Raw genomic sequence first — 20,953 nt, 5'->3', positions numbered from 1 at the left:
ATCTAACACGCACCTTTTTTCCGGGAAAATAGGTCCAAAAATCGCGTGCGCGCTAGAATCGAGTGCGACCCAAAACTGTGCTACCATATCGCCATCGACATTTCAGAATGGCTGCTCCATTACGCGCTGAGAAGCGCATCAGCATAGAAGTTCCCACTGCAAAAACACGCCGCGCTCACCATGATGCTGGATTCAAAAGAAAAGTGATATTGTGCGCAGAGAGCGATGGAGATCGGGCTGCATCACGTGCATTTAGTGTTCCGGAAGCTTGCGTCGCTGCAGGACTTTGCCGGATGGGCGAAAGATGCGTGGTGCACAACTTGTCTGCCATGGTTATCAAGGCCTTTAAAAGAAGTGCCTAACACTATGGACGGCACCGAAGATGAAATGCTTTGAGCCGTTGACAGCAATAAGGAGTCGTCTGACAGCGATGACGAGTGATGCATACCGCCCCACAGGCGCTGCCCCGGACCAACTTCGTGATGACGACCTTGCCGGCGAGAGACAGCGCCGTTCATTTCACCGCAAGATTGAAGCACTTGGAATAAACCTTCGTTGTTCCAAGTGAGAAAAAGTTTCATTTCTGTATCCAACCTACAAAATCTGGTGTGCGTAACAATCGAGGTCATTGCATTTTTGTTTTTTTTCGGACCTCGAAAAATGGGTGCACGTTACAATCGAGGGCGCGTTAGATTCGAGTAAATACAGTATTCAATTTTTAACAAAACAAAAAAACTAGCGGGTGCAAGAAAACAGGGTTTTCTGTTCTTTGTTCCATAAGTGACACAGATTAATTCCTGCAGTTAATTGGCCAAAGCCCGAAAATTGTTGCACTGTCCCTTAAAACATGGGTCATACCAGTGAAAGAAAAAGAACCGTTAATTCTCGAGCACGACACTCCCTCAAACCGACCTCCCTCCCCCCTTCCCAATTAGGTTGTTACAACAAGCGGGGTGCCGGGCGCTCACCATGTGCCTGGACAAGATGCTTCGACTCTTCATGTACTTGAGGCAGAACTCACACAGAAAGAGCTTGGGAAGCCTGGTGCAAAAACGGGACAACAAAGGAGTGTAAGGCAACGGATCCAAAAGGACACGCAGCATGGCGCCGGGAGAGTACCGGGGGAGCGGGAACCCACCTGGCGTACTCCTGGGGGTAAGGGGACGAGTACCACGTCTGGATCTCGTACTGGCCAAACTCGATGGCTGCGGGACACCTCGTCTGGTGGTCCGGCACCACCAGCTCCTGTCCCATCGTCTGCAAAACAACAAGAGGCTTTTGCTGGACCCAGACCTGCACGATGTATACACGCGGGGGACAAAGCGTACAGTGTGTACAGGACACCGCTTGACCGTGCTTTGTCTATGTCCTACCCCGAATGCTTGGTCTCATGTGTGCGTTATATTGACTCCATCTCATTATGCCTTCGCGGTGCCTCACATCAAACAATTAGATTAAAAAAAAAAAAAAGCAGGAATAGGTTAGTAGATGTTTAAAAAATTATACTTAACTTTCCAGACTATAAGTCGCACATCCGTATATTGAGCCATTTTCATAAAAAAAAGTTGGTATATAGGGTGCACCTTTGTATAAGCACAATTCACGCAATGAGTTCTTTAGTTTATGTGCGTTGGTATCGCGAAATCGGAAATTCGCACCATCGCTAGATCGCACATACAGTTTGACACGCGTTTCGACTCGCGAGAGATGCCCATAGTATGGTGCTGGCTGGCGGGGGCAATGGAGTGTTTTGCAGCAAAAGTATGTAAAATGTGCAAAATGAGAGGGTAGTCGACTTTATTCTAGCGAATGCACGCCGAGGAAACAAAAGTTTAAGGAGCTAGACACTCGCGAACCAAGCTTTGGAGCACTAGGCTTAGCCTAGGCCAAGACCTGGAGACGACGTGAGCATCGATGTGCAGGCATAAAGAAACCTTGACATACTTTTTTTTTTTTGCACCTCTAGAAGGTTGGCTACCCACAATCCTTCCTTTTACACGTAGCAACATGGCTAGAGCATGGCACAAAAAAACTGCTCATCAAACAGAAACCAAGAAAGACGTGAGAAAATATTCTAAGATGCGTGTATACCAGCCCATTTACTTTTCAATCTTACTGGACTGAAGCAAAAGAATACGGAACCATGGCTGAATTAAGCAATATATAAATAACATGCTGTAAAAACTTTATCCTCGCTGTCTTGCCTATCCACATTGAGCCGCTTCGGGGAAACCATAGAAATTAAAATATCTCACATTCAGAGTCAGACAGCAGTGCCTCCCAGAGGGGGCACTGCTGTCTGACTATGGCTACATAGTTAAGGTGCTCTACAAAAGATGGCGCACGGCATATAAGAAAAACCGCGACTTATACACCGGAAAATACAGTACATGCACCTAAGAGCTGCTACAGGCTGTACGCTGTATGCTCGAGACAACAGCAGCTTTGAAGACACATTATTCAGAACCGAAACACAGAGCACCACTTAGCTGCGCGACTACTCAATTTTCACGCATATACACACCTGCAAGTACAGCCTCGGGGTACCACCATCTTCCCGAGTTGGGCCGCACTTGGGCACGGCCATAATCCGATTATGACGCCTTAGCAAGGCTTCGTACTCAGATTATGACGCGTCCCAGCACACCCCAACTGAGCAAGATGGCAATGCCCCGAAGTCGAACTTGCAAACGTGTACAAGATGTATGTAGTAAGAAGTCACAAAAAATAAAACGCAAGAACAAATCTTTCCATTCTGACGGGTTTGTGCACTCATGGACCAGCTCATCCCCGATTGTGAATCATCCCTCCCCCAAAGTGCTGGGGATACAGCAACTTTGAAGAATTTGCGAGGTCGCAAAGTCAGTAATTTACAGCACTATCCAGGGTGTTACATGGCTATTGTCTTACCTTCAACGCTATCTCCTGCGCTTTCTTGAACGTCTTGAGATCCTTCTCCGAGACGGCAGGCGGCAATTCCGAAGAGCTGTCGCGAGCACCACCTGTTGGAGACAAAAACAGACGACCGTGCTTTAGAAACAAAAAAGTATGCGCAAAAGCCAGGGTCAAGAACCCCAAAGTTTCACATGATCCATGTTTACTTGGGAGAATGTTTTCAGGAGACCGGGAAATAAGCTCCTATTTAACCGATAAAGTGCACTTTAACAAGGAAGATACAGAAGGGTAGACTGGCAATACCACGAGCACATTCTTTCCTACTTAGTCAGCTCAACACCGAAAAGATAAAAGGGAGCATGCTCACGAGTGGGAGATTTCCGATGTTCGTTCTTGAGGGACGACCGCGAGGTTGCAAAGCAGTTCCTAGGTGGCCGGCCCCTCGCAGCTGGCGCCTGCTTTTTACCCTTTCTGTTGGCGTGAGAAGCAACGAGGGCAAAGAGTTCAGTCCCCACGTCTTACTGTGCTTTGCAGTCAACGCTCGCGGGGAAGGCAGCATTCGCACTCACAGTGTGGTCGCCCCTTGCTTCAGCATCATGCCGTTCCGAAACCGCTTGTTGCGCTGCTTGATTTTGGATGCCAGGTTATTTACAAACTTTATGCTCTTCAGCCTTCTGCTCGAGCAGGACGAACACTTCCAGGGGCCTGCGTACAAGACACGACGGGTATCTTAATCAAGAGGGCCCTTGACGAGGCATTTGCGAGCGCCTACCTTTCGGCACCCTGTGCAGTGGGGGCTTCAAACAGCCAGGGTGGAAATGAGAATCACAGACATCACAACATAATAAATGCTCCTGCAAAGAGAGAAAAATGAAAGTCAGCTTTCATTGCTTATTTTATACTTCGTTTCACTTCCAAGATGTACCGCAGCGAAGGCCAGAGGCTCATGGCGACAGCTTTCGAAGTTACACCCTGCTGCGCAAGAGTTTGTGCAGCGCTTCCTACCTCCGGTAACACTTTGTCGTCTATTGAGCTTTGGGCATGCAAGCATGGCCAAAACTCTGTGGAAGGCTACAGGATTGTGCTGGAGGCCGGGTGTTTTTTTCAAGCACTCGGCCGTTCTCGTTCTGTGGGTAACTCTAGCCACCGGCACAGTCACAAAGCTGCTGCGCCACATTGCCGTCAAGAGGTTGCACCTTGAGCCTTCCCTTCCAATAGATTCCGGGACGAAAACACGTGGGGTCATGCCAACAACTCGTACAAGTTGGTTTCCAAACCGAAGGGATTTCCTAAAAAGGCCACAAGCTGGTGATAGCAGTGCCCAATCACTAAACCAAAAGCGTGGCAAATTCAAAATGCAAATACAGTAGAACCTTGTCGATATGTTCTCGGTTGTTAAGTTTTCCCGGCTCTTACGTTCAAAAACGTCCAGTCTCGTTTTACTTCCTTAGAGATACATGTATTACAGTCAAACCCGTTTATAACGAACAGCAGAAAACTCTCCGATGAGTTCGATATAGCAAGTAGTTCGACATAGCAAAAAAGATTTACAACAAACTTCCACGATACATTCGTTGTAAGGCAAGAGCTTCTTTTTCTTTCTCATCTCTTCGCTTCCACCTTGTAAGAAAGTGCAAAAATGTTTTCTTTTTTTTTCTTTTTTTGCATGCTTGCAGGGTTTGTTGATCATGATGTTGTTGTTTTTGCTTATCTCTCCTTCTGAATCACTGTTCCTTGTAGGCGACCGCTTTGGGATGACATTCTTTTTTCTCTTTAAGTGCGTGCAGTGTTTTTTCTTTTTTTGTAGCTTTCTCCTCTACTGAATCGCTGCTCCTTGTTACTTCGTTTGCGGCTTGAGCTTTTAGAATTTTCTTTCTTTCCTGGATTTCTTGGGGGGGAGAGGGGGGGGGGGGGGAAGGGACAGGCTAGAAGACTGTTGTTTGCACGTTTCTGTAAGCCTTCCTGGGGGGGGGGGGGGGGGGGGGGGGGGGAAGTTCGATATAGCCAATATGTTCGTTATAAAAAGTACTTTTTACATGCATTTCTGTTTAAATTTTTCGTGAGTTCGATATCAACAATAATTCGCTGTACGTGGGTTCGTTCTAAACGGGTTTCACTGTAGTTTCCTGCCTGTTATGTTTGCTTTCCTGGTTGTTACATCCAAAAGTGTCAACATCATGGCGCCTCGGCGAGCCGGGCGCCAGGCTGCCACGCTGGCTTTGAAGCGAAGCTAAGCCGAACCATGCAATGTGGGTCGCATGGCACGCGTGGACACGGGAACGCCCGTCTTCCCTTTACTCCATTCCCCTCTTTTCCGTCCCTCTGTCTCCTCGCTGTGCTTTGCTGAGCTCTGCCACAGCTTCCCATCTTGCCGGGTGTGACCTTGGAACACTGCTCGGACAAGGAGCAAGGATGGTGAAGCGGCAAACGCTCATTCTCTCTCTTTTACCTGTGCTTCTCTTTTTTTTGCACAAGGTGCACATGCATGCATGCTAGGCTTCTAGTTTCTGTTCTGCTCGATTGCGTGAACCGTGGTGTTTCGGAGTATGTGCGGTTTGTGCCCATTGACGATGGTCATGGCATCGCAAAAAACAAGGCACTCTCTTTTAAAGAGAAGTTTGATATACTTCAGACGGTGGACCGCAATCCCAGCCGGAAGAGATCTGACATCGCAAGATACCTTGGACTCGTGCCGTCAACTTTGAACAGCATCGTCGTCAAACGGAAGGAGATTGGGGCAAAAGCTCCTTTTTATCAACCAGGCTTTAAACAGGCTCGGGGGGGGGGCAATACACGCAAAGTTGGAGTGTCTCAGTCCTCAACAGTTCTGTAAGTACACATAAAATAAACCAATGTATAAGAGGTGCTTTCTATTTCATGTAGAGTCCCCCTAATAGCCTCGTCCCACTAGAACGACAAACACCGATTTTTGTCCGACGACACCACAAAGTTCCGTGTCGCCGATGCTGTCCCACTGCAACGACCGTCACCCGCGACAATCGCCGACACGCGCCGACAAACGATCGACGACGGACGAGTTCTTGTCTGTCGTTGGACTTGAAGCGCAGCAAGCAGTCCCACTGAGAAACATGTCTCGGAGACAAACTTATCCTCCTCGCCCGCTTGTGCCTTCTGTTGCCTCCCCTCCCACCCTTCTACCCTTCCTCCCGGAACGAGAAGCCCTTGGCGGCCACTCCTCGTTCCCGGCCCCGCAGTTCCGGTCTCCCGATTGCACGTAGTGGTCGCGGGCGCGGCTTGCTTGCTGGCGCCAGACGGTCGTGTTGCGAAAGGGAATTTGCTGTCATGCTGTGGCTGGTTTTGCTCGCGAAAACTTGGTGCGCGAGATGGTGCTTCAAGACGCCGAGGTCTACGCCCCTGCATCAGGATGGATACACTCATGTTCGAGAACTGACCAAAGTAAGACCGCTCACCACGAAGTAGGACACGACGTTCCGAGGCAAGCCATTCCGGTAGAGGAGAGACTTGTCATCGCGTTCTGTGATAATCGGGATGCCGTACTGTCCTCCGAAAAACGCCTGCCCTCGATCATTCGAATATGAGGTTATAAACATCCTCAAAATAGGCGTGAAATTCCGTGGCGCTCACCTAAAATTCCTCGAGCGACCCAAAAAAAGGACCGATTCGGGTATTCTAGTTCGGAAAAAGTTTGGCGTCGATTGTCACGACTGTTTACTGAAAGTCGCCAACGGCGAATGAAGAGAAGCGGAAGCTTCAATCAAGAAATAAAGTAATCGTCTCCACTTTCACCGTGTCTGTCGGCGCGTTTTATGCCCAAAGAGCGAAACACGAAAACCGTGTCGCCAGACTCAGTTTGTCTGTGTATTTTGAGGTGTTTTGTTGACAACTCCAGTCCCACTAGGAAACAAGTTTTATTGTCCCCGTGTTCTGTGTCGTGTCCGCCAAGTGGGACGGCGGACTCCGACAAACAGGCTGTCTGTCGGTGTCGTCTGTCGCTCATTGTCGTGTGTCGCTGTCGTTTGTTGCTGTCTGTCGCTCTAGTGGGACGCGGCTATAAGTGCGTTATCGGTTGTTACGTTTTCCCGGATGATACATTGTTTTTTTTCGGCGGTCCCATGGAAAACTATCAAAGGAGTTCTACTGTATCTTGTGGAGACTGTTATACGCTGATTCGGGTATCAAATCAGTATCTTCACTATAATACACACACACAATTGTTATCAGATTTCCACCACTCTCCATTCTAATGTACCGTATTTACTCGCATAATCCTCACACTTTTTTTTGCGGAAAATCGATGGAAAGCTGGGGGTGCGAGAATTACGCGGGGAAAATTTTTTCCCGAAAACATAGAGCTCTAAAAAAATAAAAATAAAAAACCGAAGCGCCAGCAAATTGGGGTTTTCGCGCCGGCAGCTACCTAAAAGTTTTTAGAAGTAGCAATACAGGGCTTACCTTAGCAATAAAACCACAGGTTTAAGACAAAGTAAGATTTAATTTGGAAACACTCGAGCCTCAGTCCGAATCAGTGGTAGCATAGCATCGCTGGTCGTTGTCTCATCGTCACCTCCCGATTTCTCGTCGGCTTCGGACGCCTCGTCTTCTTCCCACACCAAGTGGTCTTCAGTAGCATCCAAGGCATTTGATATGCCAGTCTTTTTGAAGCTCTTCACGACGATGTCTGTTCCGATCATCCCCCACGCTTCCGCTATCCAGCTGCACAGCTGCTCCACCGATGGTCTCTTTATCTTGCCGGCCGGCGTCAGATCGTGTTGGCCTTCGGCCATCCACTCTGCATACAACCTTCGAACATTATCTTTGAATGGTTTGTTCAAAGACACGTCCAAAGGCTGCAGCACGGACGTTAGGCCACCTGGAATGACAGCCAGGTCTGTGCGCAGTTCCTTCAACTTTGTGCGAACCGGTTCCACAAGATGGCCCCGAAAGCTATCGAGAACGAGGAGCGACGGAAAAAGAAGTGCTCCCGGTCGCCGCCCCCACACAGTCTTAAGCCAGTCGACCATGAGGTCAGCACTCATCCAGCCTTTTTCTTGCACCCGTACGTGCACACCAGGGGGAAACTTTCCTTTGGGGAGAGTCTTTCGTTTGAAGATGATGTACGGTGGCAGCTTCCGACCGTCCGCCGTCACAGCTAGCATTACCGTGCATCGCTGCTTCTCCGCGCCAGACGTGCGTACGTGGACGGTGCGTGCGCCTTTCTGCTCCAAAGTAGTGCTGCTGGGCATGTCGAAATTGATAGGCGTTTGGTCCGCGTTCCCAATCTGCGACAGCAAAAAATTGTTCTGCTGCCGAATCCCAATGACGAACCGGTGGAAGTCCACGATCTTATCCTCGTAGGCTTCGGGCAGGCGTTGGCAAAGCGTTGTACGCCTCCTCAAAGAGAGACCATTGCGCCGCATGAAACGCGTGGCCCACCCGTTACTGGCGCGGAAGTCTTGTGCCGGGACGCCTTCCTTTCTGGCAATTGCGCGCGCCTTGTTGCACAAAAGCTCAATGGACACGGCGCACCCATCGGAGCGTAGAGCCTTGACGTAGTCCATGAGCAGCGTCTCAATTCGGGGAAACTTGCCAGTCTTTGGACCACGGAAAGCCCGGCGTGTCCTGTTGGTCGCCTGCAGCTCCCCGTGCTGCCGCCTCCAGTAGCGCACGTTGAACTCGTTGACGCCGAAGTGTCTGCTTGCGGCGCGGTTGCCGTGCTCAATAGCGTAGTTTATCGCTTTCAGCTTGAAAGCAGCCGTGTAGTTGGCGTATCGCCTCATGGCGAAGTGGCAACCAGCACCGAACAAAGAGGTTGGCTCAAAGCAGTCGACCTGGTTCGACGTTCGACCAGTTCGACAACTGATTGCGACGCGACGACCGGGGGCTGCGCTAACGCCGTCTACCGTTGCGGTCGCGAGACCGGCTCAACGACAGTATGACTAGAGTCTGACAGATGGCGCTAGGACTGCTAGCACTCTGGCCATACGGAGCGGCGCGGTGCCGGAAAATGCGGGCGGTGGAGAGTGCGTGCACCATATGCGGGTTTCACGAGCAGGCGACTTTCGCCGCTGCAGTTTTGGGGGTGCGAGGATTACGCGAGGAAAAGAAAAATTCTATTTTTGGTGGCCCACATTAGGGGTGCGAGGATTACGCGAGTGCGAGGATTACGCGAGTAAATACGGTATATATTATTATTACAGTCGTCGACCTATTTTTCGGATGCCAATAATTCGGACTTGGTTAGATATTTTGGGCTAAAAGAAGGAACCATGACCTACCCGATAGAAATAGCGCATATTCACGACCAATGTCTCGGACAACTCGAGGCTTGAAAGTTCAGATTTTTAGGACAAAATTGTCACAAGCTATCAGTGGGAACCACCACCGAGAAGCGGCCATTTCATATTCTTTGTTGGCTGCACATGAATTGGCTTGGTTTGGCAGTGCTACTTGAGTACTTACTGTTAAGTTCTACCACTAGGTAATGCTGTACTGCTTTCTTTTCTCTAGAATCGCGTCACAATCATCATCATGGTTGTTACCATTTTGCTTTGTTCATTTAGAGGTGCAGTCGTGGACTTGTGCCTTTCATCTAAATCTCGTCTCGGTGAGTCGTGTTTTCGGACTACGCTGACTTGAACATCCTTGCCATATCTGTTCTTCCGCTGAGTACAGGTCTTGTCTACTTCGCTGGCAGATGGCAGAGCTTCAAGCTACTCACGTCATCGTCCCTGCTGCCACAGAGTGCGCACGTCTTGCACTGGGAGCACAGCCACTTGGTGTTGAGGAGGACCAGGGCCAGCTCTCGGGAGTACTTCAGGCAGGACGGGTGGGCTACGGAGCAAGAAGACTTCCGTTTCACTACATGGGAATGCCAAACTTCTATACGTAACCTACCTAAAATATGACGATAGTAACATTATGGTTGTCAATTAAGGCATAAACTAGGAACAGACTGCCATGCACAGGCCACTGGTCACAGAGGCGTGTGGGAACACGGGATAGGAAACGTGACAGGCACTATCTCAATCCTCCAGCCAACAAAAAGTAGTCCCTGCGATTGCGAGAAATTATTCATATTCACTTAAAACATTCTCACGGCGTGGGCACCGGAAACACTCCAGCATTCCCCTTTAATCGACTTTCCCGGCCCCTAACTCTTCCTGTTCAAGCGTTATTTTAGAAGATTTGAGCCGTCCACTGATGCATAACTATGTGCAAGGTTCACCCCACGATGGGCGGCAGTGGCTCTGCCGCCCAACGCTCCGACTGACCGCCTACCGCTCCGACTGACTGCCCACCGCTCGATTATGCCACAGGATGACGATGTGATTTTGCCTGCGCACATGGCCACAGACCGTCGAACTCAGCAGGCCTGCACGCCGCTACGTTATTCCACCTTATCGGAAGTGCCGCCACTCTTTCAAGCAAGGAGAGCAGAGCTGCAGAGCGCTGCTGGCAGTGCGGGGAGGATGAGGAGGGGGGGGGGGAAGGAGGGTCGCTTGGCCGAGGAGGAACCCAAAAGAAACAGATGCCACGAACGCGCACCGCAAAGGAGTTCTTTCCGGCAGGCTGCGAGTGGCAAAGAGCAGAAAATCGGGAGGGGTTTTCTTTCACTGCTCAATGCTTGCTCGCACCCTGGCTTTCTTTGTCCTCGCCTCTTCGGGTGCTCCCCACCTTTCCTTCCCCACTTTTTTTTTTTTCCAGGGCAATTTGGTTTTGTTTTATTATTGCAGCATGACACCACTCACAGGGCCGCAAAGTTAGAGAGCATATGCAAAGTGCGTTCTGTCGGCAAGCCCAGATCGTGCCGTATTGCAGCCTACCAACCTACCTAACCCCCCCCCCCCCCCCCCGGTCATGTCCACCCCTCAGAAATTCCTGGGGAGAACCCTGACCATGTGCCAAACGTTCAATAGTATGCATATTACTACGGGTGCAGAAATAAATTGCCTTATAAGACGGGGATTTCAAATGAACAGTCGTGACCTCATCACGCTAAAAACTTTTGTTTATTAAATTACTCAACTGTTTTTGGAAGACCCGGAAAGGGCATTTCCGAGGGGGGGGGGGGGGGGGGGGGGGAAGGGGGGGGGGGGGGGGGGGGGGGGGGGGGGCATATATTGTGGCACAGCACAAGTATTAAAAAAGTTTGTGGGGTAGGGCAGGGGTTCTCAAACTGGGTTCCGGAGAACACCGGGGTTCCACGAGCTGGTCTCATGGGTTCCGCGAACACCCAAAACCCCTCCCTCCCCCCATGCCACTGCGCGGCAGGACCATTAAAAGCACCTTCGTCTCACATTGTACTGACATTGCGATTGATATGGTGGGGATATATGGGGAGCAACACAAGCAAAATTGCCTGCAATTGTGCATCTGTTGCTTCTCGGTCAGCAAATATGGAGGGGGGGTTCCGCGGCAGTTTTTGAGGTTTCCTGGGGTTCCGTGAGGCCATAAAGTTTGAGAACCCCTGGGGTAGGGAACGAGCATGAGAGCACGCCAAAGGAAACTTGAGATTAAAGAAAGAATAAACACTTTAGACAAAGACAACACAATCACATGAAAGATGTGGTTGTTTCCTTTGTGCTACATATTTATTCTTTCTTTAATACTGACCTGTGCCAACACCCTCTTCGTTCATCAATACAAAGAAAACTCACCCAGGTAGTTGCAGGAGTAGCAGCAGAGGATTTCCTCGGCCACGCCGTTCTTGTTGTTCCTTGGCGTACCGTGGCACAGGCTACATCGCCCGTGCAACACGGATCTCCGCTGAAACGCGAAGTAGAAAACCCATCACCACCGACTGCCACCAGTCGGCAACGCTTAGCAACGGAAGATCAGCTCGCTAATTTGCCTTTTTTCACCAACAAGCACCAAGCACACTTGGTAGAGGTAAAGGTGCCCCACTGCGCTTATTCAACAGAGCACAAACATAAAAAAAAAAAATGCTGGTAGAAGGAACACAAAAACGAACCTTCCGGAAACCTCAGAACGGCAACTGACAATTCGCTAGGACACTTAGAAGCCTCATAGCGAAACACTGGTGGCCATTGCGAGGCTTTTGGGAAGTTGCATTTCGAAGCGCATAAAGCTCCTTTCTAGACATGCTGGACAGCTAACCACACGTTACAGAGAGTAATGGCTACGTTAGCAATACAAATAATTAAATCAGGAACGCAGATAGTCTTACGCCAATGGGTTCGAGCTCATTGAAAGGCGTTATTCACGACGGGTCAGCTGAAGGCATTATCCAATGGATAACGGCGCCGATAACACAATCTTCGGGAACAATGCTGATAAGACCCTGATAAGACCCCTACGACGCAGAAAGGGAACGACGAACGCAGCAGACTGTTGTGAATGACTCGAGGGGCAATGTAAGTAGCGTCTGAAGGGATGTCCCGGTGGCATTGCATCCAAAAACGTTTGAGCTGCAGAAATTTCGGAAGCACAAAAAGAAGCGGTCGCTGGCAGCTCCACGTATTCCTTGCTTAGCAATCTTATCAGCCCGCGCTGTTGAGGGCTACGAGAGAAGTGGGTGGAATGCCTGACGATTTTCAAATCTCTTCGGTGTGTTCCATGGTTCCTCGATTAGGGGCCGTCCAAACAGGACACCTTAAGAACGCATGAAGCGACACGTCTTCGCCATATAAAGTGCAAAGGCAAGAAAAAGAGCTGCCTAGTGGATGTCCAAGCAGAAGACAAACTGCCAGACTTAAACTTTCACCTCATATGATGGAGAAATGTCACTTTATGTATTCTGAAGTATAATGTTTCGACACCCCTTTCATACATTTTGTTGAGCACCCAGCCCAACCTCTGCGAGCAATAGACAACTTCCTTTTCAAAGTGTCTGAAAATGATGTGCAAACATGAAATTATCTCCGATTTCCCAAATGCTTTTGCCCACAGCAGATCTGCCAGGCTGCGTCGTGTTTAGAAGAGATGTCTTGCCTCTGCTAGTGTCAGCTTTTCAACACTTCTATAAATGTGTGTCTGTTGGGCGGTTATGCAAGGAATATCATTAATACACATCAACGTCACAGTCCCATCAGGCTGTTGCTCGCAATATCCAATTGCACCAGGGGCCTCGCTATGGAATACATGTTTTGTCAACAATGTGGTACACTGTGGCGGCGACATACACCCAGGCTTAAAATTTTACAAATTTTCTAAAGTTTGATTTGTCGAAATATTTCGAGGCAACTAAATTATGCAATCTACACATATACCACACCACTCCACAAACCCTACATTAATTATTGCGAGTACCAAATTGTTTCCAAATGCTTAAACTTTATGACACAAACGCAAAACGCCGCTCTATGCCGCATGTACACGGTACAACACTGCTGCCACCAACGAGCGATTGCCGGCATTTCTAGGTTTCTCTTACAATCCAAAACTTGTTGTCAAAGGGCTAGTTCGGTAAAAGCGTGCATGTGGCGGCGACAAACAAGCGTCGTCCTGGTAACAACCCAAGCGGTAAACTCGGGTACCTGCCAGTACCCCTTGGAAGTAGAACCCAAGGAAGCGTCGACGTAGTATTCGTGCGCTTAAGACCAAAATCAACGCAGCACCAACGAGACAGGACGACAAAGCAACCCAAACGACGCGGCAACAGAAACATTACCTCGTCTGGTTTTAAAAAGCCGTGCAAAGGCACGGACAGAGTGAAAAAAGATCGGCAGAAAACGGTACCGCCTGCGCTGTCGCCACCGTTCACGCTCTCAAGAGACGAGCCACCAACCGGCAAGACGGTTGACGTCGCTTACCTTGTTCGGACTGCCCCTGCCGCCCACCTCCCCGTTCTGGGTGGCCGCCAGGCGTCCCCCGCAGTCCTCGTCCGAGTCGCTGTCGGACTCGTCGCTCTCATCGTCGTCTCCTGGCAGGCGGTACAAGCGTCCCACACGCACCAGCCGCCCCGCCGACACCGCGCGCTTCACCGCCAGCCGCACGCCGGGGGGCTCCAGGCCCAGAGTCTGGCGCACAAACTTGTGGATGGCGCGCAGGGTCGAGCCCTCCCGTTCCCCGAGCCTGCGCACGGCCTCGATCACGTACAGAGTAAGGTCCTGCCGCCGGTGGTGGCTGCCCGAGGCACCGATGGCCGCCGCTGCCGCCACAGCCGCCGCCCGCGTCTTGTGGTTGGTGGTTGCCGACGGTGCGCCGTGTTGGTGGTGGTGGTGCTGGTGGTGCCCCGCAACCACCTTCTTCTTCAGCGCCTGCTTCAGGGTCTCTGCGTCCTTGTAGGAGCACTGGCCCTTGCTCATCAGCTGTGGGAGAAAAAGAAAAAGAATGAAGGGGTCGGAGAACGGAAAGTTTGATGCTAGACGAGAAAAAAAGATGTGTGTGTGGTGCACGATGTAAAAAAAAAAAAAAGAGTCAAAAAGGGCATTGGCAAGCCTCAGCGGAGGACTGAGGATTATTTTTGACCACCTAGGGATCTTTTATAGACGTGCAACAAAATCTCAGTTACAATGCATCTTTTATCAGTAAGCCTCGGTCATTTGTGATGTACCAGGGAGATGCAAAAATAAATAGCCCTCCTTGCAACACTTCACACATAAAAAAAAAAAAGAAGAGCTAAGTTAGTTATTTGATAACCATACTTTACCAAAATATTTTCTTAATTGAAAGAACTTTGATTCTTTGCAAAAGTAAGAGAATACAAAATATGTGTTATATTTGGGAGTTCTTGAATTTCCCGGAGACCCAAGTTACTTTACAAAAATAAAAGTACTCACGCAGTTTATGTTACCATTTACACAATAAAGGAACAACAACACACATAGGAAAGTGACAATAGCAATCATTACCGCAGCAGTTGGAAAGCTGCAAGGGGAGGAGGCAACAAAGCCCCATGTTGGGGTATATAATGAGAACACTAAAAAGAGAGCACTGCCTTCTACTTTCGCATACAAGATGAATCTTGCTTGAAAGCAGAGACTTTTGAGTGACGTCAGGTATGAACGGTGCAGTTAACCACAAAGAGCAAAAAACTGATATATCAAACCTTTACTTGATGTGTTCAGTTTACAAATGCACTGTAAATCCAATTCCAACTTCAATCAGCAGCTCCAAAGGAGAATGAATGTACCCCACACTTTTTTCCTGGCTCAATTCGCTTTGTAATCCATTATTCACATTCTACAGGCAGAGGACAAAGTAGTTTCTATGAATGAGAAACAACTACTCTTTGTATTTTTAGAACTATTCCCGTCACATCCCACGCAAAACGAAACTAACTCTAATTGTTTCTCTAAAGGTGTTTGGTAATGGAGTCCAAACATCCAATACAAGGTGTCCGCTTGCCAAGTCATTAAAAGAAAGAATGAGGTGACAATAACTTTTTGACCCAAACTCCACCGTCAGCTATCAGCAACATCCTCCGTAAAACAAAATTTGATCTATTGTATGAAGGTCCAGATAGGAAAAAGGTAATCTGCATCAGGTTCATTCTATTACCTGGAGTGTAGTGTAATTCAGACAAATCTAACAAGACTTCTTGTTCACAGATTTTTATGAATTTTTGTGATGCGAAAAGCAAACAGTGTTGCTTCTTGCATCAAATAAGAGAGCATGAATAGAACCTCAGTGAAGAGAAGCGCAAACACCATTCAAGAAAAGTTGCCATCCCCTTTGACATGGGAAAGCTTCCACCCCTTCCTGTCGGCTGCAATTCAGAAATACATGCAGCACTGCACGCCCATGACCAAGGTCTGAACCGCAAACTCGCAATTCCCCGATTCCATAATTCTGCCACGAGGAAAAGATAAAAGGCCTTTTGCTCCCAAGTACCGCTACTGTTAAAACGACGGCCTAATGGGTAAGTCGCAAATTGACACCCCTGCACCGTCCCACCAGCTTCTCAGACAGCCCCTGCCCGGAAGCTTCCTGGCGAGCATGCCAACAGACAGAGCCGGCAAGACACCATTGGACCTTTCCTTGCCGATATTAAAAATAGCAACCGCAGGAGCCCCAGGAAGGACACAACAAAAACAGTGGAGTGAGCCAAGTACTTCGCATGCAAAACTAAACATTTTTCGACCGAAAAAGTTCCAGGGACGCGGTAGACGCAGCTGTGACGGAAACATCAAACCAAACTTGCGGTGTCCCCCGTCTCCGAGGTAAAAAGGGCCGAGTTTATCTTCCGCAAGGGTTTTGAAGCACAAGGCAGGGCATTGTTTTCTCGACGTCGATCCACTTAGCAAACAAGTATGCAGAATGTTTCGGACGATTATGTTCCATTCTCACTCGATTCAACGATTGCCTGTACGGCACAACAGCCCGATATTCGACCAAACAACAAATTTTCCGACAAACAAAAAGAGTCGCCTCTTGGCGGCATGCACCGTGTGCTGCTGATAGCGCCTGCAGATTAGTTTTGCATTGCATTTAATAGACCTATTGCTAAGTTACCCAAGCATCAAGGAGAACGCAGGGATTGGTGTTCTACGCACCACTCGCACACGCCTTCCCCGTATAAAGGATTCAAAGTAAATAACCAAAATAAAGAGGTGACGAACGCGCATGCAAGGTGCAATTTATTTTAGGCATTTGCTTTAGAAATGTTACTACTGCCGAGGCCAGCATGTGCGGCACGTGGAACACCAATCCCTGCATTCTCCTTGAGACTTTGGTAATTTAGCAATAGGTCTATTGCCATTCGTTACCTATTTAGGAATGACTGCCAAGATGGCTGAATTCTCGTACCATTTGTTGTATGACGGCGGGGAGCGAGCGACCGCCAAGCGCAGCAGTTCTCTCTTCTGACTCTCTTGCGACTGCCCCGTGAAAATGATGCCAACAGAACTGCTGTCGCTAAACCGTTTGGACAGGAAGTGCCGTAGCCCACAGCAAGCAGAGTACCTCAATATTCGTGCCACACTTTTGGACCGAGGGTTTCGCTTTGCCGAAAATCCTTCGTCGGAAAAATGCCCCGAACCTGCAAAGCTAGCGTTTTTCCCCCCCTTTCTGCACAACAGACTAAGGATCGAGACATTTGAATCGAACTCTATGCCAAAACCTAGCAAGGAACCTAGATTTAGCTAAATGACATCAAATTTGGTCTCTCTGTGTTGCTAAAGCTACGACTCGAAAGAACAGAAAGTCGGGGTAAAAAGAAAGTCGTCAGGAGCACAGTTCGAGGACACTCCTACATCTTCCGCAGGCACGAGTACACACAGACAAGCGTGATATCAAGCTAGCCTAAGCGCCTTGCGAGCCTAGAGCCTCGAGCATGTACCTGCAGTCAAGGCACGCAGCAAAAGGCAACGAGCACATGCTGGAGGCTGGGCATTTGAAACGATATGTTTCTCCCCCTGCCAGTGACCATAGTTCCTAGCAGGAGAAAAGTGGGAGATCTCCGGGGCACTGACCTTGAGCACAAAGCCCCGTGCCACGGCCTGGTCGAGGGCGCGCTCCACGGGGTCGCGCCCGAGGCGGTGCGCCAGCGCCACGACGTGACAGATGCGGTCCAGGGAGGGTCGCTGCTTCTGCGCCTTGATCTTGCGGATGGCCTCCAGCACCCACTTGGCGTGCGTCATCGACAGACTCCCCTGGGGGGACCATGCCGGATGGCCCCCCCCCCTCGCCATGGTGGTGGTGCTGCTCCCTCATGGTTGCTGGAGTGCACGGGACCCCCTTTGCCCCGCTCGGGGGGACAACATGGCGGCCCAATTCAGACGAAGCGCTCCTCTATCCCGCAGTGCCCCCCAACCCCCCTAACCGAACTCCATCCCCTTGGGGTGCCACAGAAACCGTGAGAAAAGGTGGACTTGCGGCTGCAAGTAGAAAATAAACAAAAAAAAAAGTTGCTCTCATTTTTTTCTTTCTCGACTGTACAGCATGATTACTAGGTGCTAAAGACATGAGCGCGAAATATGAGATAAACAAAAGGAACAGTGACACAACTGAAACAAAATGATTGGAGCTCCTCAGGGCACAATGAGCCAGCACTTGTTATAATGGGTACACCTCACGAGCATTCTATTCGTACCGTCCTCACGCAGATAAGTTCAGATGCCGAAAGTGAAATCTGCACTTCCCTACCTGCGAAAGTGTTTCTATCAAATGTATGTCTGCCACGAATTATGTAGAATACATAATTGGTAATCTGGTAACTACAGCTTATCACCAAACCTATCCAATGAATCAAATTAACCCTTTTCAGAATTGAGCTGCCCCATTCATTTCATCGTCATATTCCCATCTCCACGGTTTATTGCTAACAAAACAAAATGATTCCATTTGTTTGGTGGAAATGCAAAGCACAATTTTCCTTGAATGTTTAATCCACAGGATACGCAAGAGCCCCTCTGAAATGGCCACTTCATTTCTACAACCCCTTAATAAAGAATTTTGAACACCAAGAGCTGCAAGTACATCTGTAGGGTTGGTCTACTGGAACAATGTTCCCAGATTGTTACTATCTCCAATTCCAATTGTTTTCACATAGAATTAACAACCATATACAAAAATATGTGATAGTATAAAATCTGGTGTTTTTCTTATGACTTTAATGTTTTGGGTTCTATTTTGGAATATTTGAGATATGAACATTTTCTGTGCAAGTGATTGCTTGATCCATGTTTGTGTAAAAAGTTTGTATTCAGTAAATATTGAGAATGTTGAGTTAATTTGCCACACATCTATAGCTTTCACCACTTTGTTTATAATCAAATTGTGTAGTAGCCCCTCCCCCTCTCTCTAATGTATTGCCAATAGGCTTTAGAGGAACAAAATAAATAACAGTAAAGGATAACAGCACAAAGCACGCTTCTGCTTTTAACAAACATACAGAAACAAGGTTAATGACTGCAAGGGGAATCTATTCCTTTCAAAGAAATGGTTGTCTATGATGTAACACTAAATAAAGCAAAAACTGCACAAAAAAAAATGTATATATATATATATAAAATGCAAAGTAAAAGCAGAGATGAAACAATCTATTGGCATGTGTTGTGCTCTACCTAATGAGAAATTGGGTTAGATTGTAAAAGGCTTGTCCTCCTAAAGAACTGAACCAACTTTAAAAATGCCATGCTAGATGATCCACACACTGCCTAGTTCATGACTGTAGACAACCAGAAGCTTGTCAGAAGGAAGGGAGTGCAGGTAAGTTGGTCAAAAAACGACATTCTTGAAAGCCTCGAGACATGAAAGATAGATTAAAAAAAAAAAAACAGGTAGAACAACGCAGTTTGTGTCATTATGTCCATTTTATTTTTGTCATCCCCATCTCAGGGTTCACTATCTGCCAGAAATGTAATTCCAAGAACACCTTTAGTTAACAAGAGATGCAATTGCCCTGAAAGAGTACCTTCAACATGACTTCTAACACATCTGATCATTTACGAGCACACACAAATTCATTGCCGTGGAAGATGGGCGTGCTACACAACGAAAACAAAAAGTGCATTCACAGTTGCAACATGCCTATATCGTTTGGACAACCGCAAATGTAGCAAGCCCGACCAGTTAGCTCTGAAAGGCAGTCTTTCTGAGCGAGTGTTTAGGCCCCTTCAAAAGCTATGAACTTGCCAGCGGAGGAGCGGGTAGCAACTTTGTCGAACGGACCATTGGAGGGCACTGATAAGGCATTTCAGCATGCCTAGGTTTTTACAGGAACACAAACCATAAGGGCTCAACAAAGCTCAGGATATTTGAAAAGTAATAGGTTGTTTGTGGCACATTTCTGTTAATAAATATAATATAATCCATAATACATAACATTAGCAACCATTTAAACGCCTAAAACGAGTTCTTTCGAGGAGACAAAGAACACATAGCTGAGGGGGATTGAGTAAAATAATGTAAGTGATTCCTGGCAACTCTCAGAATCTTGGACGTCACAATCCCCTTCTCTGGTCCTGTGGTTTCGGTTTGATTCATTAGGTTTGAATGGTGCAAGGGTCTCTTAGGTCATACAGCACTTGGCTTCTAAACGGAAATGAGAATTCACAGCAAAAATTAATTATAAGGGGGGGGGGGGGGGACATTTTTACAACATTGTTTCATGCAAAATAATTTTCTTTTTCTTCTGATGTGTCAGTGCTATTTAAGAACTTAAATGAAACCCTCATGCTCCCAGTTTTCAGCGAATGATGCTTCCTCCGCCCCCCATAACAAGTATCCTCCTTACTTCCCAAAATACATGAAGGGAGAACCCATTTTTATTGTTAACTGTGCACACTACTGACAAGCTGATGTCACAGATGTAGTACACATACTAGGCTAACCTGCAACAAAGAGCTATGCAAGATTTAATGACTTTAAGTGAAACAATGAAACAAACAAGAGAATGTGGCACCAAGTTGTCCACCTTACAGGTTGCGAGGCATAATCACTGTAGGGGCAGACAGCTCAGCAAATGCATTCTTGTAAATCTGATACACCAACTGTAGAATACCGCACATCCGCCTATTCCACTAAGCGCCCATTCCCAAATTTGTAAGATCTGAGAAAATATGTGCAGTACATTTACGCGTAAAAATTGATGACTGGATAAGCGCCCATCACCCCATTCTCTCGCGATTATTTCTAAATTTTTAATGGGCACTTGCCCGATATTTTAGGGCTTCTGTTTGTGTAACTAACTTCTTATGTTTATTGCACATCTCAAGACAGAAAGAAGCTGCTCTTCAGTAATATACATTTTTTTTATTTAGTCAATTAAGATGACTCAATAATGAATGTCTTAGGGAAGCTCTGAAACCTGTTAAAAAAGTTAAACTAAAGCATCGTTGCTCAAAGTCCTGCAGGACAGAATGAGGTTATGCGTTCCTTACTAATGTATGATTGAGTCTTCTAAACATTCGAGAGAGGCAAAGACCTGCAGCAGACTTGCATAAGTAAAAAGCAAAGGCAAGGAGGCAGGGGCACTTTTTTGTTATTGACACGATCCTCAATCATAGTCAAATTCACTCAACTCCATCAAGACAAGTCGAATTTCTAGTACATGGAGTTAGTTTTGTGCAAGGTAAGTCTCACTGAGATATGAAACCTGATGTTGTAGAGACTGCTGCCACGAGCTGTGCTGCCACAACACATGCCCACCGACTGAAAATACAGAACTGGG

At 47.9% G+C, this 20,953-nt stretch overlaps 1 protein-coding gene across 2 annotated transcripts in view; it reads right to left on the bottom strand.

The window, feature by feature from the left end:
• The window catches only part of LOC8037617 (histone acetyltransferase KAT6A), a 45,631-nt gene that overhangs the window by 22,600 nt on the left and 2,078 nt on the right, over positions 1–20,953 (bottom strand). For both annotated transcript variants that reach the window (XM_042292301.1, XM_029991855.4), the window contains 10 exons: positions 17,253–17,657; positions 13,650–14,147; positions 11,535–11,643; positions 9,596–9,708; positions 3,668–3,749; positions 3,465–3,600; positions 3,263–3,366; positions 2,911–3,002; positions 1,139–1,257; positions 969–1,041 (listed from right to left, as the gene is read on the bottom strand). In XM_042292301.1, the coding sequence (XP_042148235.1) occupies positions 969–1,041; positions 1,139–1,257; positions 2,911–3,002; positions 3,263–3,366; positions 3,465–3,600; positions 3,668–3,749; positions 9,596–9,708; positions 11,535–11,643; positions 13,650–14,147; positions 17,253–17,471 (1,545 nt within the window). In that variant the 5' untranslated portion in view covers positions 17,472–17,657. The remainder of the gene's footprint in view (positions 1–968; positions 1,042–1,138; positions 1,258–2,910; positions 3,003–3,262; positions 3,367–3,464; positions 3,601–3,667; positions 3,750–9,595; positions 9,709–11,534; positions 11,644–13,649; positions 14,148–17,252; positions 17,658–20,953) is intronic.

This window comes from Ixodes scapularis, unplaced genomic scaffold (assembly GCF_016920785.2).
Source record: "Ixodes scapularis isolate PalLabHiFi unplaced genomic scaffold, ASM1692078v2 PGA_scaffold3__209_contigs__length_174095766, whole genome shotgun sequence".
NCBI classification, from domain to species: Eukaryota; Metazoa; Arthropoda; class Arachnida; order Ixodida; family Ixodidae; genus Ixodes; species Ixodes scapularis.
Note: the sequence above shows the minus strand (reverse complement) of the source record. Positions and strands in the feature narration are given on the sequence as shown.